The sequence below is a fragment of the Populus euphratica genome, unplaced genomic scaffold, assembly GCF_000495115.2.
Source record: "Populus euphratica unplaced genomic scaffold, PopEup_1.0 scaffold46.1, whole genome shotgun sequence".
NCBI lineage: Eukaryota > Viridiplantae > Streptophyta > Magnoliopsida > Malpighiales > Salicaceae > Populus > Populus euphratica.
The window spans coordinates 135,600-155,312 of NW_011499852.1; the positions used below are offsets into that span (position 1 = coordinate 135,600).

At 30.7% G+C, this 19,713-nt stretch overlaps 1 protein-coding gene across 4 annotated transcripts; it reads right to left on the reverse strand.

Annotated features, from left to right (window-relative positions):
• Positions 1–504: 504 nt before the first annotated feature.
• TKI1 (TSL-kinase interacting protein 1) lies at positions 505–6,256 on the reverse strand. 4 transcript variants are annotated; one of them, XM_011020435.1, is made up of 14 exons: positions 6,104–6,256; positions 5,228–5,437; positions 5,026–5,108; positions 4,891–4,938; positions 4,701–4,810; positions 4,171–4,255; positions 3,787–4,066; positions 3,152–3,262; positions 2,906–3,054; positions 2,569–2,807; positions 2,134–2,488; positions 1,450–1,863; positions 1,235–1,357; positions 505–1,053 (listed from the first exon to the last, which is right to left on the reverse strand). In XM_011020435.1, exons 2-14 carry the CDS (start codon positions 5,343–5,345, stop codon positions 826–828), a joined length of 2,343 nt encoding a protein of 780 aa, XP_011018737.1. In that variant the 5' UTR covers positions 5,346–5,437; positions 6,104–6,256; the 3' UTR covers positions 505–825. The 4 variants fall into 4 exon arrangements, with proteins under 4 accessions (XP_011018737.1, XP_011018736.1, XP_011018734.1 ...); XM_011020434.1 differs by having other exon boundaries at positions 1,235–1,354; positions 3,152–3,271; XM_011020432.1 differs by having other exon boundaries at positions 3,152–3,271.
• Positions 6,257–19,713: the final 13,457 nt, after the last annotated feature.

Here is a 19,713-nt window from a genome sequence, read left to right on the forward strand (position 1 = left end):
ATCCAGATTGATTCATATCTTATTTTTTCTACTGTTTTTTTTAATTGTATCATTCAATATTAAATAGTTTGATAGTTGGGCGTAATAATTTTATTTAATTTGCTTTTGTTGACAACTTTTTTTTATTGGCCCAAATAATTATTTGATTAGATAAAAAATATATTTTATTTTTGTTGACAATTTTTTTTTATTGGCCCAGATAATTATTTGATTATTATTTGATTAGATAAAAAAATTATTTTAAAAAATAAAGTTATTAGATATAACTAGGCTGTGAATTGTGTTGCGTAATTAAATATCTTAATTTTAATTATTTTTTAATTAGATATTAATTTATTTAATTAGATACGTGTATAAACATTTATATAAAAAAACATGTTGGAAAGTATATGTATTTTTTTATTGAAAAAAAATCACCATTCGGCAATTCGAAGAAAGAATTACATCAGTGATCAGACCTTGACAAGACAATATACATCCAAGAAAACCAAAAGAGAAGAATACATGAGCAATGTGAAGTGATGAGATAAAAAGAGGTTATTTGATGTACCGAGGATGTTCACTTACAACAGTTCTGCAAAACGCTTTACAGGAATAGTAAGAAAACAAGTCAAGAAAGAGAAAAGGAACAAGTATTCCATGCCTATTTTTGTACAGATGCAGGAGAATGGCTGATCGGCGAATAACCAGAATTTTCTTAGCTTGCACCGGTCCTCAGCACACACTCCTCCCAATGTCAGCCGAGCATAAACAATTAATTGTTATAATCTAGCAAAGTTCCTGTTTTCTAAGGGCGGCATCTCTTGACATCCTCTATGGTGAAATTCAAATCCCGCTGCCGATTTTAAAATCTGAAAATGAGGTTGTTTCTCGAGCTTCAACTGTTGAAGTCAAATCTTTCTTGTTCAGCCCAAAAAAGGAGCAATTTTGAAATGCATCCAAGCTGCTGGCTATCAGATGGTTCAAACCACCAAGGCTATCACTTAAAATCAAATCTTCAGCATGGTATTTGGTGGATGGTATATCCAGATCTAATTGCCCTAACGAGTCAGGCTGCAGAGTAGCATGAATCATGTCAGCTATAAAATCTAACTACATTTTCCCAGGGGCTAACAAATGTCTTTATGAAATAACACATCTTCTTCTGGCGCCAGAATGCTAACCCGGTCAACTTAAAGGGGATATAGAGCATAAAACAACAGGGGAAAGAAAGAATGAAAAACAAAAAACATACCCAATAGATATCTGTTAGCCCATTGAAATTCTTTGCTTGGTTGTTCCCGGCTTGCGAATCAGACAGACACATGCAGTCTTCACCAGTAGGATAATCCATAGGCCCCACAAAATCAGGTAACTCCTGCAATAGAAGTATAATACATTACCTTTAATCAACCCTTGTTTCCACCAGACAATGGAATCCCTTGAACATGATACAAGCATTAAGGTTACCTCAAGAAAGGCACCGGATGCGATTGAGCTTGTCCTGTCCATCTGTTTGCCAACCTGTGGAGAAGCAACAGCAGATGTAGTAACTTCCTTGCGGAGAGAATGATTCCTTTGAAAAGCAAAGGCATCACATGTTTCTTCACCATCCCAGATTGAAGATGTATGGGATGTCACTGAGGAAACAAATCCCATTTTGCTTTGATGCCTTGAGATATGTGCAGCAATTGCCGCATCAAATGAGTCACAGCTGAATGGGATCTGCTGAAGGCATTGATTGCTTTGAACAATTGGTTCAACGCAGTTAAAATCTGCTTCATGAGGCAACTCCGATAGTAGATCTCCAATGCTAACATCAGTAAGGCTATCAGCCCACTCCCCAGCAGACAGCACATTTACATTGCTCAATCTCAAGCCATCCTACATTTATACAAATCAAAGTACACGTCACAAATGGAATAGTGCATGGACATTCATCATGGCTGAAATATTTCAGAAGTCAATAGTAGGTGATGGATATATGAAACAACGGGCAAATTGTATTAAAAACTAAATGACCAAACCTCAACTTATGAATGAGACATGAATGCTGCATCAGCAAGTATATATAGTAGAATAAAAAAGTGGTATGAAGTTGCATGAACTGAGGCAGCATTCAATTGGATTAAAATCACGAGAAGTTGCAATTACCACATCTTCCAATTGTTGTGTGCCAGTCCTATCATCTGTCTCCGTTCTATGCCAGGATGTGTTTGCTGCAGGATCAAAGGACTTGACAAGATTATTTATGGGTCCTATGTCAATAAACTCATTTGTCTCATTGCTCACTCCTGCAGAATGAGGTGTAGAAGCATGATTACTGTTCATGGAAGTTGGGCAATCTCTACTGGGCTCCTCAAGAAACTGATCACCAGTTGATGGCTCAGTTATGGATACAGAATCCATAGCCTTCCCTTTCTCATTTCCTCCATCTGTAAGGCAACTATACGTTGAAGGTGCTTGCAATGTCATAGAAGCAAAGTTGGCGTTGGAAAACCAGCCATACCTTTGTTGAAATGCAGATGTCAGTTAAAGTATGATCTAACAAAGGATTTGCATCTAAGTTGAAAGAGAAATAGAAGAAACCTCAAGCGAAACACTGGAGGGCTGCCAATTGAAAGGTATACATCGGCTGCACTGACAAGGGATTCCTGTGTCCATCTCTGATAACCCACCAGGTTTTCTCTATTAACTACATAAGGGAAGAGCATTAACTCTCCAGATGCAACAGTAGAATTGCCCCATTTCCGATTTAGATGCTCCAGTACTGATGATATCTTTTTCCGAGTACTAAGAGTGAGTTCCAGGTGTGGATTATGCTTATCCTGCACCAAAATGAAAATACAATCACATTTTTGGAATACTGCTCAATAACTAAAACTTCTACATCAAAATCATCAACGTTGTTTCTCTTTGTGCTCACCATTTCTAAGGCTCTACGAGTACCATCATCAATTGGGAACAACTGGAGCTTAAGTTTCATATTATTGTGTGCACTGCTTTCAACATCATGAAGCAAAGAAGCAGGCAACTGGGGCAGAACATTTTCAACAGAATCAAGACCCTTTTGCCCTGGAAATGAAAGAACAATCACATATGGTGCTTCAAATGGTGGTTCTTTCAAATCTTTGGATTAGGAATTGGTGAGGATCAGCCCCACCAGCCATACCTTGGTCATGTTCAAACTCTTTATCAGGGGCTGTCCGTTCCAAATGCTCAGCAGCATCAGCAACCAAAGAAACCCCAGCAATTGCAGCCTTCTCCCATTTTTTGTATGCAGCTGATGAGGCTAGACCCAATGAGAATCAATTAACAATGTGATCAGCACAAAGATTCATGATTTCAAACCAAACGAAGTGAAACAATATTCATCCATCTTTTGAAAAATCAAGGTCATAAAAAAATCAAGAAACCAGACAAACATAGCCTTTAGCTAGGAATAATGGTTACAATAGCATGGCCATCACTCAGTCATAACCCCACTTGAGTAGGGTTCTGAAAGCAAGGATTTAGGGGCAGTCCTATTCTTCAGCAATTTTGCAGAAAGTCACTGCCTTTTATGGGGCACTGATTGTTTTGAACAAACCCCAAACGCATATCCCATTTAAAGTTAAAAAATGAGAATTACAAGTTGTCCACTTTTTGTACAGATACCTCAAGGATCATGCCTAGAATAACATTAAAGCAAATTCACGAATGACATAAAAAGTATGTATGGTAAATGGGGAAACTAAAGTATAGAATTGATGTAAAATCCCCATATAACATCTTTAAAACTGAGGATAAGCTCAAACAAATAATCACCTGGCTTCCGCCTTTGCCTTGCAGGTTTCATTGCAGTTGAGTCTCCTTTATTGTTGTTACGGATAACCCCCAAATTAACATTACGCTTCAATGATCCCTTTCCACCACCTAATTTTTGTATGTTTTGACTATCAACAAGAACAAGTTTAACAGTTCGAGTATCATGCCCGGATGCTCTATTCTGATTTGTGATAATGCTAGGAGTTGTTGGAGAGCCATTTTCCCCTTGTGAAGACCTTTTCCTTACATTCTTCCTTCGATCTTTCAAGAGTTGGTTTTCCTTCAAGGAAAACATATACCAATCAGTTGATCATATCCAGTAGATCAATCAAGTTCATGAACAAGAGAGCGTAAATTTTGCAAATATAGACAAAATTCACTAACCAGTGCTTCTACAAATATCTTAAACCTTCGTGGTTTTAGATGGAGCTTTGAAGCTTTGCAACTATACTTTGCCAATAATGACCACCTGTATAGAAAATTCAAAATTTGAACCAGGAAAACAAAACAATCCAAGACTGTGTCAGTTGAAGCAATCCAAGAGAAAAATATTAATTTTGACAAACCATAACACTGAATCCTCATCATTACCAAGATATGATACAAATCCTTGATCCATGATGGCATTATGGTCTATACACTATAACAAATTCCCCAAAGATTTTTAAGCCAGATGCACTGAACAAAGATTGGAAATTAAGACAGTGGAAAAACCATTCACTTAATGTATCAGAGATTCAGAATGCTTTACATCAGCTCCAATACAGAACCAGAAAAATAATGACACTTATTTGTTGAAAGTATCACAAGCTTCCTTTTTCTAACTATTTTTTCTTGTATCACTTCCCTAATTTATAATACATATTAAAAAAAAGAAAAGAAAAACAATTCAAACAGTATATAAGAAATATTACCATCGGAGCATTGCAGCGTTTGTATCTTTTGAGTTTTTTGCATCTAGGCACAATCCTGGGCCCAGCAATTTGTTCATACGCCTCACAAGACGATAGTAATAATGCCTGACCTGGAAATAAAAAGATGGTAATGATTATGATGAATACATGAACAAAACTAGACAAAACAGCTGGATCTGTTGCAATTTACCTGATCCTTGTTTTTACTTTGAACATGGCGAGTAATTTTCTCAAAGTTCTGCAATGAAAGCTCAAGATGGTTACTTAAGGAGTAAAACAGAACTGAAATTGTTTTAATCCAAAGCACATTCCAGCAATAACATGCCTTGCCAACTTGTCGTAGTGCATTGAAGAAACTTTCCTCTTCTTGATGTGTCCAAGCAGCCCATTGCCGTGTTGGTCTTTTCTCTGCGTTAACCATAATATTAACAATTACAGATAAAACTACCACTCCCAAATTGTGGTATGTTCCTGCAGCACCTAAATTAACAAGAACTACAAAAAAATATTAAAAACACATAACATACCTGGCTGCCGTGGCTCAACACGATCTGGAGTAGATGATGTTACACCAGGATCTCCAACCTGAATTGAACTGTTTCGATGAAGATGACGCTCAGAGTCCAAGGAGACTTGTGGCTCCATCTCTATATTAAGGGCCTCAAAAAGAAGAAGAAACACTCATGCACTTCAAAGTTTTTTTTGCTCTCCCTTTGACATCAATGAATGCTGTAACCCTATTTGTGAAATTGAACAATAGCATTAAACTCCTTCGCATATAAAATGTAAGGAAAGACAACCACACAATCTTTTTTAATCTTATGTTTTCCATAAACAGAACATGGGACTTGTTTTCATTGAACCCACAAATAAGAAGTTGGATTCCCCACATAATCAATGTTAAAATAAGCTGTCATTCAGTTAAAAATGGTAGCATTAGGCTATTTCCCAAGTTCAGAATTTTACAAGCAAACCCAAATGGACTAGAAATTCCACCTCCTCCGTTTATAGAACAATAATTTCGCTAAAACAAAACTAATAATCAATCAAATTAAGCAAACTAAAGCGAGCATTTAAGCTTAGAAACTCCAATAACAGATAACCCATTGAAAATGCAGGAAAATAAAACACATTAGAAATTCAAATCTCAACTTCACCAATTTTTTTAGATCCAAATTACCAGATTTCAAGCTTACAACACCGAACCCCACTAAAATCTATTAATCACTAAAAACCCACATAAGAAACCTCATAAAATTAACGAAATTTTCCACCTTTATGCTTTTCCCCAATTTTAAGCATCGAAAAAAAACTAGGGTTTTGTACAATAGTGATCAATTTTGACCTTAAAATATCAAAATCAAAGTAAAGAAACTGAGGAGCTGAAGTTAACTTTGCAATACATGAGAGAGAGTCGAACAAACTGTAGAACGGAAAGCCCGAGCTCATACAAATTCTTGGACAAAGAAATCGAAACGCAGAGACAGCTGCAAGAAAGAGAAGAGAAGGGATTTTTTGTCTTTTTTCTTTTCTTTTCTTTCTTTTTTCTTTTTTACTTTGGAGAAAAGAAAATAATAAAAATTAAAAGTATTTTAAAGATAAAGTTTATTTGGCAAATAGTTAATTTCTATGATATATATATATATATATATAAAAAAAAAAATTATAAGCAGAAGGGTTTGGTCTTAAGCTGCCGGCAAGGAAAATTAGTATTAGTATTTTTATCTTAAAAAAAGTTGACCTAAGATTACGCTGCCACATTATTTTTTACGTGGCATGGATTAATTCCATCCGTAGCACTCAATTTTTCAAACCAGGTCTATGATTACCTAATATTTATTAAAAAATCATTATTTGATAAAATTAAATATACATTATATAATTATTACACATGCATAGAACGTAGCATCGAATTCATAGTCAAGGACACCTCTCCTTGTTTATAATGTTAAAAAAAACTGTATGCAACCACGATTTATGTCTTTAATTTGAATATTTTCTGTCCTGAAATATGAAAAGGTTATCCTTGTCACATTCCTAGGAGAAAAAAGGTTAAAAAGCATCGTCCTTTCAGGGAAGGCGCACGACCCACTTTCATGTTCGCAAAACGATGGAGTTCAAAGGGAACATTCGTTCAGGTTTTTATGGCATTTTGCTTGGCAATCCCATAATTGGTGGATCGAGAAACATTGTTGTTTGTTGTTGATGTAGAGGTTTTTGTATTTAAAAATATATGGAAATAATATTTTTTTAAATTATTAAAAAAATAAAAATATGAAAGAGAATGTCAAAAATAAATAAATAAATTTACATTACAGCTGCTAGTATTGAACAAGTTAGACGGGTCACCAGGCGAAAGGAACTGATTCTTTGTTTCATGTTCAAGCTTCTAACAGCAAAGGGGTAAAGAAGATGCACTCAATGCCGCTCTCGCTTTTCCTATTTTTCACATGCACAGATGAGATTAGCAATTATTAACAGCTTCCAAAGCCCTTTAGTTTTAAGCGCCTGCCTCACTTTGAACTCCGGGTTGCAGGTCAACGAGGAAGCAAATGCCGTCCCGACTCTGAAATAGTCTTGTATGAACGAAAAAACAAAAACTTATTTAAAATGTGGCGTGAATACAGTGTGGACGGCTATTATTTTTGTTTAAAAAAATATTTTGTTTTTATTTTTATTTTAAAAAATTATTTTTATTTTTATTTAGATTAATAATCATTCTCTTTTTTATGCTATTTAGAAAGGCTATTTGAAATAATAATAATTTTTTAATTATACATTTAATTTTTTAGAAGGTTTTTCTAATTAATATATGTGTATATATATTAATTTTTTAAAATAAAAAAATATTTTCAAAAAATATTTTTAATATATACAATTTTACATATTATTTTTTTATTATTATATTTAATCAATTCAATATGTGTGTCTATTTTTATTATCATTTAATTAAATAAAAAATTATTTTTATTAACAAATTTAGTAAACACAACCGTATAAATATTACCTCTTAAAAAAATAAATATTTAAATTTAAATTTATCTTTTATTTTTTTTGTTTTTTGTTTTTATTTTCAATCATTGTTTATGGTTTTTTTTCACTTATTAACACACATATTTTTCAATTTATTTGATTATATGTTCGTATAAATTTTTTAATTTTTATTTAGAATTTTTAAATATAAAACATTTATTAAAATAGTTTATGTATAATTTTTTTATTAAAAAAATATTTAACTTATAATGAAATACAGGTAACATATCTAGTTATTCATATTATGGTATAAACAAACTTCTAGAAAGATGATATTAGCCCCTCAACAACAAGAAATCCATCAATTGTTTTTTGCCTGCGGCGGGGAAGGCTGTAAAGGGAGCATGAACATTAGTGTTGGCTACATGTAACAAGAATTTTTTATAAATAAAATGTTGTGTTTTTTTGTTTTTTTAATGTGAGTAGAGTATATTATATTAGAGATGTTTTAAAAACCAAACAATCGATTGTACTAAAAAAATTAAGAAAAAGTTAACTAAAAAAACTAAACTGATGGAAAAAATCAAATAAATTAATTAAAAGATAAAAAAAACTATCCAGTTCGATTCCGATTTAAAAAAGCTTAAATTAACTGAATCAGATCAAACCAAATTAATTTAATTAAATAAAAAAATATAAAAAAAAATGATAAATCTAAAGACTCTAAGTCTACCTTTCCAGGCCCCACCTTCCCCCCTCCCCCCTTCTCTTTACCCTTTTCCTCTTTCCAGTCACTCTTTCTTTTTTCTTTTCTCTTTTTCCCCTTTCCGGCCACTGCACCCCTCCCTCTACTTTGTGCTCTTCTTCTCTAAGCTCTTCTCTCTTATTTTTTTCTCATATGTTAATATTAAATCTTACTTTATTTCATTATTTTGATTTATTTAATGGTTGATTTCTTATACGATCAGTCCTGCTCTCTAATTTATTTCATGGTCGACTTGCAATAATGATAGCAGTAAAAACAAATTTATTTAATTGGTTTCGATTTTTCTAGTTCTTAATGCTAAAAAAAGGACCTGAATCGAACAAACCGGTTTAGTTTGAACCGATTTTTAGTTCGGTTTGGGTTATATTAACAAGTAATACTATTTTCCGGTTTAGTTGAATTTTTAAGTTAAAATTATACCGAACCAGACCATGAATACCTCTCCATTATAGAAACATTTAAAGGGGGTACATGAATATTAGTGTTGGCGGGAAGTCATGAACATTAATATTTTTTTATTTATATAGTTTTTTAGGTTTTTCTATAAATAAAATGTTAAGCTTTTTATTTTCGAATGTGGAATGAGTATACTATTAAAAACATCTAAAAACACAAAGAAAAAGAATTCGCATTCTAAGATATAATAATCATTCTCTCCTAAAAGAGTTTAGAAAGTTTCTTACTATATAGTTCATGTGAATTAAGTTAGTAGCTAGATACTTGAACGGTTTGTGGTCTGTAATGAGTTAATTTTGAAACAATTATTTAAAATTAAAAATAATTAATGATCTTTAGATAATTTTTGCATAAATACTAAACTACTTTAGATCTGTTTAATGAATTTCTTGAGACCCTAGAAAAATTAATAAATAAATGTATCATTATTAATATATGTATGTGTTTTGGAAAACCAAAACAATGACCATCAGTAATATTGTTGTGAAATAAAGAGGTCAGTCAACAATTCTATTCATATAGAAGTTTTAAATATCTTCATACAACAAATTAGAATACATCATCTAAATGGTTTAGAAATGCATCTAAATCTCTAGATCCATGCCTAGAAGGAGTGGAACGAGATGAGGTGATGACAAAATGCACAAAACGAAATGAATCCCAGCTATTGATAGCAGATAGAATATTGTATTCTCTACTTTTATCGAAACAAGAACCAAACTTTTTTGGGTAGCTAGTGATTATAGACTGATCGAAATGTATATGTAGTATCTACATAATTTTATTTCCTCACTAATTATTTTTTTTATGTTTTTTAATTATTTTAATGTTATGATATTAAAAAAAACTTTTTAAAATAAAAATATTATTTTAATATATTTCAAATAAAAAATTATTTTAAAAAATAATTATTACTATTTTTTAAACACCCTTCAATATTAATATTTCTAAAGTAACCATCCGTCTCTTCATTACCTTTTACTTTTCATTTACTTATCCTTAAGAAAGTTTATACTTTCAATTCAATAGCAACATTGTTTTCGTTCTCTTTTACCTTTTTATGTTCAAGATTCTAAAAGAAAAAATGTTCATATTTTTCTTTCATTCTAAAATAAAAGAAAGCTACTTATTCTCAACAATAACAACAACAACAACAATAATAATAATAATAATAAATTCAGTTCTTCAGAACCGGAAATAAATTTATTTGAACATAAACCTTTCTCCACATGAGCTAATAAAGTCCCGGGCACCTAGCAATAGAAAGTTAATAGCAATGAGCAAGAACAATGTGACAAGTCTCCATGTGATTTCCAATCAATAATCTTCAAAATGTAGAAATTCCCTCCCCAACTCGCACAGGAAAAACAAGTATAAGCAAAAGTTCATTCAGAAAATTAAGCATTCAAGAACATCACATACGGCTTGTTTTCTATTATGCAGGGAATCTGTAATCTTGAGCAGACACAATTTTTTTGGAAAAAGAAATATAAATCCCCTTCCATCAGATTCACGCTGAAAAAGGCATTGCTGAGCCATAATGATGGAGATATGCTAGTTGAAACAAGGAATCTAATCCAACCTAAATGCACTATGATCTACAGAAAAGTCATGAACATCCCAGGAGGACAATAATCCATATGAAAACAGTCATTTTCGGCCTGTTGTTTCTTACAAATGTTCACAGAAGTAGAGGCAAGGATTGTACCCGTTCCCTAATGCCATAATGATGACAGATCCATCCAGCATCTTACATTAAAAAACAGAGAACAGAAGCATAGTTTCTAAACCCGGCCCAATAGCTGACCCGGCCCAAGGCCCGGGTTCCGGGTTTTGACCAGGTCACTGGGTTTTGACCGGGTCGAACGGGGCAATTTCTATTTTTAAAAAAATTCAAAACAACGTCGTTTTAATAAAAAAAATAAATAAAAGTCAACGGGTTACCACCGGGTTTTTTACCGAGTTTTGCCGGGTCGGCCGGGTCATAGCTTACCTTATTTTTTCATCAACCCGGCCCGGTTCCAGGTCAACCTGCCAGGCCGGGCCGGGTTTTAAAACCATCAACAGAGTAAGAAATTGAATCTAAGAGGGGGAAAAATACGGTAGGTAAAAAGAAAGGGAAAATGAGTGTAGAAGACCAAATAACCTTTGTATAAATTTCTATACCAAGAAAATTCAAATCCTTTCTTCTTCTAGCCATCCCCAAAATAAATAGTCCACTACCTACCATTTTTAGTCAAAAGTCATGAACATCACGCGGACAAGTTCCCACAATGATGAACATGTAATAGTTTATTCTTATAGCAATCAAACTACATTATTTTCTATGTTACGATGTAGGTTGAGTTAATTTTTTTTTATGTAAAAAAAATATTTAGATATTATTATTATATAAAAATTAATTTGATATGATTTAGTTCATTTAATAAATTTAAAAATAACTCAAATGACTAATAAAAATATAACTTAATTAAAAATAAACAAGATGATATATTGTTTAACCGTATATAATCTTTAATTTGGATGATAATATATTATATTAATTCAAATCAATTTAAGTTAACCTACTAAATCTGCTGTCCAAATCATAAGATCTTAATAACCTTGTAAAAAGTGAATAAAAAAAACTAAATTCATTTTTAATCAACTCAATGTTAAATGATAAAATAAAAAGTAAAATTCAACTAAAAAATAAGTCGAGTCAACTAGAGTTGTCTTATTAAACATGAGTTATAAGATCATGAGAACCTTGTAGAAAATCAAAACAAATTATCAAAATCAATTCTCAATTAGTTCAATGTTAAAAAATAAAATTAAAAAAAAATCAATTAAGAAAAGGACATAAAAACCCAACTGAGTCAACTTACAAACCCGTGATCCGAGTCATAAGACCATGATAACCTTATAAAATGCAAACCAGAAAAAAATTATAAAGTCTAATTCCTAATCAACTGAATATTAAAGGATGAAAATGAAAAAAATTCAACTAAAAAAAAGGACAAAGAAAACTTAAATTAACCAGTTTAACTCGTGACCCGGATCATAAAACTGTGATTACCCTTCATAAGAAGCAAATAAATTTTTTTTATAAATTTCAATTCTCAATCAACCCAAAGTCGAGAGATTAAGTTGAAAAAAAGAATAAAAAAACCTGAGTGAAGCTGGGTATACTTGCCAAACTCAGGCCAAAGACTAGGATGACTTCATAAAAAACAAATCAAAACAAATTATAAAGTTGAATTTTCAATCAATCCAATCTTAAAGGATGAAACTAAATAAAAAAAATCAATTAAAAAAAAGAACAAATAAAGCTTGAGTCAATCTAGCTAACCTGAAAAACTCGCTACCCGGGTTATAAGATCATGATAACCATATAAAAAGCAAATAAAAAATATATAAAGTCATATACCTAGTAAATCCAATGTTGAAGAATTAAATTAAAAAAATAAAGTTTGAAATTAAAAAATAAAGTCCTAAAAAAGTTTAACAACTAAAGTGAAAATGGCTTAAAAAATATCACTCTAATGTTCATTACTAGAGTGAAAAGCTAAGCCCATGAAACTGTGATAACCCATAGAAAATAAATCAAAAATAATTATGAAACTAAATTATTAATCAACTCAATATTAAAGAATAAAATTAAAAAAATTAATAAAAAAAGATAAAAAAATTATCCAAGTTAACACCGGTAACCCATAAAACTCGTGACTCGGGTCATATGAGATTATGATAACTTCATATAAAGTAAATTAAAATAAATTATAAAGTTTTACACCTAAAAAATAAAATATTAGAGGATAAAATAAAATAAATTCTTCAAAACTTTTAAGGAACAAAGTGAAAAAGGGTTTAGCATTTCACTATTCACTTCTATGTTAAAAAGAATCCTTTTCAGAGGTCAATTATCTTTGTGGTGTAGCCATGCTTTTTAAAAAAAAATTGAGTATTTTTTCTTCAAATTGTTTTTTTTAATGTTTTTGGATTGTTTTGATATACTAATTATATATATTATTTTAATGTATTTTTAAATAAATAACACTTTAAAAAACAATCATTATCATAATACCAAATACTATCTTAATATATGTTAATTAATAATTTGACTTTTGTTTTTCCATAGTTTCTGTATAGAAATTTGAAAGCATACTAAATTTTATTTATTTATTTGAAATTAATTTTTATTATTTTTATATTATTTAGATGTATTGATTTAAAAAAAAATATTATTAGAAAACATTTCTAATTGAAAAACTATAAAAGGAGATTAAATAGTAGAAAAAGAAAGAGGAAGATTCACGCCTTCCAAGACCAACTACTATGTGAGGATGTCATGCCTTGCAGCCATGAAATTGATTTTTATTCAAAATGCACGAACTGACGGGCCTGTTGAATTATGCTCTTCGGCACTATCCGAGGGAAAAGTGAACTGCAAAAGACTTCCCTCACTGACAAAGCAACAGCTACACCCCTTTCCATGGTCTCACGAGGAAAACCCTAGTTTTAGTTTCGACGTCTACAGTAGTTGACAGAACATACTCTCTATCAAAGGCCCAGAAAGCGTTCTTCCTTTGAAAAAATCATGAACACAAACACCGAGTTTTAGGAGGCGGATTATTGGACAATGGATTGTAATCTTCTTGTCCAAAATGCACATCAGGTAATGGCTTCACAAAGAGAATACACAAAACTTGTTCCTGTTCTGTTGATATCATCCAAAGTTAATGATATGAAATTTGATGATGATTCACACTTTCTTGATTTTTCAATAATGTTCAATTGATGAGAATGCATGGCTGTTTAGTATTAACCAGTAAATCACTTGTAATTTAAGGACTTGTACTTTAAAGGTATGTTTGTAAACTCGATTTACACCACATTCTCCTAGAATTTAAATTATTTTTTTATATTTTTTAATTATTTTAATATACTGATGTTAAAAATAATTTTTAAAAGATAAAAAAATTATTTTAATACATTTCTAAACAAAAAATATTTTAAATCATAATTATTATCATATTTCCAAAAACACCCTAAAACTTTTGTTAAACCATCAATATAGTCAAGTACATAAAATAATTGTTGAGTCGATGATAGATTTAAAGCCATTTATCATCACTATTAGAATAATCACAATTAATTTTGTGTTTTTAAAAATATTTTTTTAAAAAAATTTCTTTAAATTATTTCTTATATTTTCAGATGATTTTAATATATTAATATTAAAAAATTTTAAAAAAACATTGTTAATACCAAACGGGCTCTATATTATTAATATGCGTCATTCTGCAGGTGAGATCAAATTCTTTTCTGAATGTAAAAAATATATTCATGCTTTATTATTGTTTTTCCAATAGAAAAAAAATCAAATTATGCAAGGGTTGACTCAATTGATAAAGTAAATCTAAAAACAACTTGAATTACTAGTAAAAATATAGTTTGACAAAAAAACCCAAGACATTTTTTGTTTTTAAAAAATTAAGACAGAAACATAATAGATCAACTCGAATCAACTCAAGTTAACCAAACAAATTTGTGACTAGAATCATGATATTATGATAACCCATTATAATGGAAATTAAAATGAATTATAAAGTCTAGTTACAATCAACCTAATTTGGATGAAATGAAAAATTAAAAAATGAAAAAAAATTACTTGAATTACCTTGTTAAACCCAATGACTTAGGTCAAGAAACCAAGATAATTTCATATAAAGTAAATTGAAATAAATTATGAAACTTAATTTCTGATAAACTCAATATTGAATGATGAAATTGAAATGAATTCAAATTAAAAAAATAAAAAAATGACCTAAGTTAAATTGAATTAACTTGTCAAACTCACGAACCTGTTCATAAGATTAGGATAATCTCATAGAAAGTTAAATGTAAAAACAATTAAATTCAACTTTGGTTAATTTTTCAAACTCGCAACCTAGATATATTAGACTGGGGTAACCCCGTAGAAAGCAATTCAAAATAAATTATGAAACCCTATTCCTAATCAATTCATTAATGAAATATGAAATTAAAAAAAAAATCAATTTAAAAAGAAGACACAACAAAACAATATAAGTCTACTTAGTTTAACTCGTCAAATCAACATCATAGGACTGAGATAACCTCATAAAAATAAATTATGAATCTTAATTCTTAATCAATTAAATGTTAAAGAATATAATTAAAAACAAAATGTCAATTCACAAAAGAAAAAATACTACAAGTCAACTAGGTTAACCCATCAAACTCGCGATACAAATTATGAAATTAAAATGACCTCATTAAAAATCAAATTATAATAAATTATAAAGCTCAATCTTTAATAACTCAAATGTTGAGAATAAAATTATAAAACATTAAAATATAAAATACCAAAAAAAAAACAAAAAAATCATTATAATGAATAGTGTTTTACGAGGTTATACAAAGTAAAAGCATCTCTTTTAATTTTTTTTTTGTTATTGTTAATATATATAATTGTTAGAAACTATTACCATTTAGACAATAGTAGCTACAAAATAGAACATAAGCTAGAGTTCTTGGTACTTTAAATTCATTATAGCTGTGGACATAACATGTACTTACCTCTAAACCACTTGCCAATAATATTAAAATAAAATTAGATAGCCACCTGAAAATAAGGATTCCTAAAAATAAATAGAACATTGTAAGGATGATAAGAGAATATGAAATTTTTGAAGTTTAACAGTTTTCTTTTCAAAGTATAAACATGATTTTAGTTGAAGAAACTCTTTTTGTTTGGTGGGAAAAACATAATATGTTAACTTATTTAATACTCCACCCATTAAATTCAGAAGTTGACCCATCTCTTCTTTGTATTAATTTACTGAATAATTGGCAAGAAAATAATATTTTAATAAATGATTTGATGGTGCTCAGAAATAAATATTATAGTTACTTCATGAATTTATTTTTTTAAAATAAATGATTTGATGAAAAATCAAATCCAAGACCGGGAAAACATGATAACAATATTTTTATCTAAGCTAATTTTTTTTTTCCTCTATTCATTTTGTATCTATTTTTTTCTTGAAAGTAAATATAAGTAGTTACTTCCCACGTACTTATAGAATAAAAGTTTTTGTTGGTTGAAATCCTTTTTGCATTTTTAAAAAATTGCTAACGGCTTGTTTGAAATCAAATCACATACGGAACTGAATTTAATTCCACATATAATTTGAATCTAATTGATAACATATTATAATTTTTATGTTTAGAATAAAATACTAAACCACACAATTGAATTTAATTATATTATTTAGAAAACTTGTAGAATTGAATTGAATTAGCAATCTTGACTATTTTACCTTTAAATTATTTCTTCTTGTTACAAAAAAAATTACAAGAACCTTTAAATTTATCATTTTACCCTTGCAACATTTTTACTACCTTTGTGTTAATTTTCCGGTCTAGCTCTAGCATCTGAGTGTTCAACCACCTTGGATTTTCTTGCAATTTCAGAGAAAATGGTGAAGGATCATTGTTACATCAATAATCTTACGAGAAAGGATTCAAGAATATTAATAGTAGAAAAAAGTGATAGAAAAAATGGTGAGGTGAATTATTATATATTTTTTTGGTCAAGTAAATTGCTAAATTAAATTGCATAATCAAACAAACAATTAGAAACTAGACACACAATTAATAACTGAACAACCACACCTCAGAAGCAAAACAATTTAGCATAGCATAATGAAAGGGATAAGTGTTCTCGATAAAAGCACCAATACACCAAATTCATATTCTATAAGTTTTAATTATCTTTTCTCTTTGTGAAGTTAAAATATGATCAAATAATCAACAAAATTAAGCAATTAATCACATGAATCAACACTAAGATTTTTATATGAAAATCTTGATATAAAAAAAACCACAGGATCGCAATTCACCTAAAAGCTTCTATTAATGAATATTGGATCACAAAGTGTTCTTTTTAGGAAAAACTAAGGACTACAATGTATAAATAATCAATATTAACTTATTCTTGAAATACAATAAGATTAAAGAGATAAAGTTAAGAGAAATCCTCACAAAGCTAAAAGCTCTATTTTATAATGAAATAATCAAATTAGACACTTTAATTATATGTTTAGAATTTGATGTCACAATTTCAACTCAGTCTTATAATAAATAAGCTACCAATCAAAGATTAAACTGACTTCACTTAAGTTGCCAATGTTTTTGTTAATTTTTTCTCTTTTTTAGGGTTGTTACTACCAACTGAAATAAAAGACAACCGACCTTCATATATATATATATATATGTCGCACGTGTGCTGCGCCACAGTGATCGCCCTTCACACTCATGAGGTGTGTATCTATTTGGCAAATATAAGGAGACAAGGAGTTCTTGTCTTTTTATCAGTGAAAAAATAAAATGGGAGTCGCACCTAGTATTCTGGTCACTAGGAACCCTAACTAGTATCAGAGATCAGGTACGGAGACTAGTTGCGTAAAGGGAAGGTATTAGCACCCCAAATGTGTCCTACCTAAGGTAAGCTGCATTGTTTTATATGTCTGATCAAAATCTAAAGTTTGGTCGTGTTTTCTAATTATTGGTCCTCTCTGTCTAAGATTCAGGAAAAACTCTCCTCAATAAGAAGATTCTTATCTTAATGGGGTAAAACCTAACCGTTCTATCATCAAATAAAAAACTACCTTTTTAATATTGAGAGTATGTTTTATATATAAATTCATAATCCTGGATATTAAAAGAAAACAAAATAATTTTTTTTAATTTTTTTTGAAATATTGGTCAGGTTCTCGTGACTTTAATAAACTAGTTATTAAAGCCAAAATGCATGCTATAACATAACTTTTTTTGAAGTTTTATTTGTTATATGAAATACAATGTGATTTTTTTATTTTTAGAGACTTGGTTGTATGCATGAAAACAAAATCATGTTTTTTTTTAATGTTTTGACGAAAACTGAGTACTTTAATACTAGATTTGTATCTTTACGATATAAAAATACAAATTGAGATTAATCAAAATATGAAGAAAAATCATAATTTTTGAAAATAAATACAAAGAAAATCATAATTTTTGAAAATATATTTTAAAAATGGAATTGGGCCAAACCCGACCCATTTATGTGAGCTGGGCCAATACAGGCCCAACTACAAGGCTGGACTTAGCCGAGCCGTGTGGGCTAGGCTAATTCTCTAGCCAAAATGAACATGAGGGCTGGTTACTGTGCAGTACACAGTAACTAAGCTAATCAATATTTATTTTGCTGCAGAACGTGATTGCTCACGTTCTGCATGCAAATAAAGATGAACAAATAAAAATGGAAGGGAAGAGGAGAGAGTTACTTGGAATGAGGGAGCGTGGTTGCTGTCTCCGGTGGCTTGTGGTGGCGGCAGCGGTGGTTGAGGTGGTGATCTTTCTTCTTCTCCCCTTTGCTTTACTGTGTTGTTTTGTTCTCTTTGTTAACAAGGTTTATTCCCTCTTTGTCATGGATATGTAGCCTCCCTCCTGTCCGCAGTGGATCACAATGGCGAGGGAGAGGCACGAAGGCGGCTGCTGCAGTTTTTTCTTCTTCCCTGTGTGTGTTGCCTCTGTCAACAACGTTCTCCTCTCTCTACCATCTCTCCTCTTTTGCAAACAATTCTTCCTCCTCTCTAACGTTCGTTACTTCTCTCTTCTCTTGCAATCCATCCTCCCTTCCCTTCTCCTCCCCTTCTATTTATAAGAAAAGGAGAGGGAGCTCCCCTACTCTATCCCATCGTGGTGCAGGGGGAGCGAGGCTACCTTACCTCTGCAAGGTAAGGTGGTCGGCCATTTGCAAGCATAACGCCTCTGTTTCTTCCATAATAGTGGCAGGGTATGGGTTGTTACTTGTATCCTGGTTTAGCCAAGTTAGGGGAGAGAGAAAGAGAGGGTGAGCGCAGGAAAGAAGAAGAACAGTGCCGTTTAAGAGGGCACTATTTCAGTTATTTTTTTTTTAGGAAGAAAATGTAATTGGGAGGAACCCAAAAATAAGTTATGACAATATATAAGTGTGTGGTCTTTTTTAAATGGTGCAAGACTCATAACAAGTCTTCCTTTCATGCACCATATGAGGAGTTCATCTTAATGACAATCAGTTTATAAGTTGTAATTTGGTGGGTTCTACTAAGGATGTTTGCCTTTTACAAAACTCAAAACTTTTTTTTGGTTGAGATTTGGTCATCATGTTCGACATATTATCATTGATATAGATTTTTTTAACAACAAATGACTTCATCTTTATAGCATCTTGAATCAATTGATATTTAACCTCAATTTGATTTGATTGAGAGTGAAAAGTATAATGCTTATTGAGATAGACTGCATAATGATTATCACAATACAACACAAAGTTCTCTCGTATTAGGCTTAGTTCATGTAAGAAAATTTTTCATCCGTAACAACTATTTCCCCTTATTTAGTAATAGTAATATATTTAACCTCTGTAATTGATAATACAATACATTTTGGTGAGCTTAATTGCTATAAAACTTCCCTCTATAAAGGTTATTAAGTATGCCGATATGGACTTTTTAAAATCAATATCACATGTCATATCTATATCTGTGCACCCATCTAGCACCTGTTTACCATTACCAAAATATAAACTAAAACTAGAAATATATTTAAGATATATGAGTATCCATTTCACCATTGACCAATGTTCTTTATTAAGATTGAAGAGGAACTGACTGACCATACCAACAACATGATGTATATATGGTCTTGTGTAAACCATGACATATATCAAGCTATCAACTATAGATGTATAAAGAACCTTCTTCATTTTATCTTTTTCTTCATCACTTA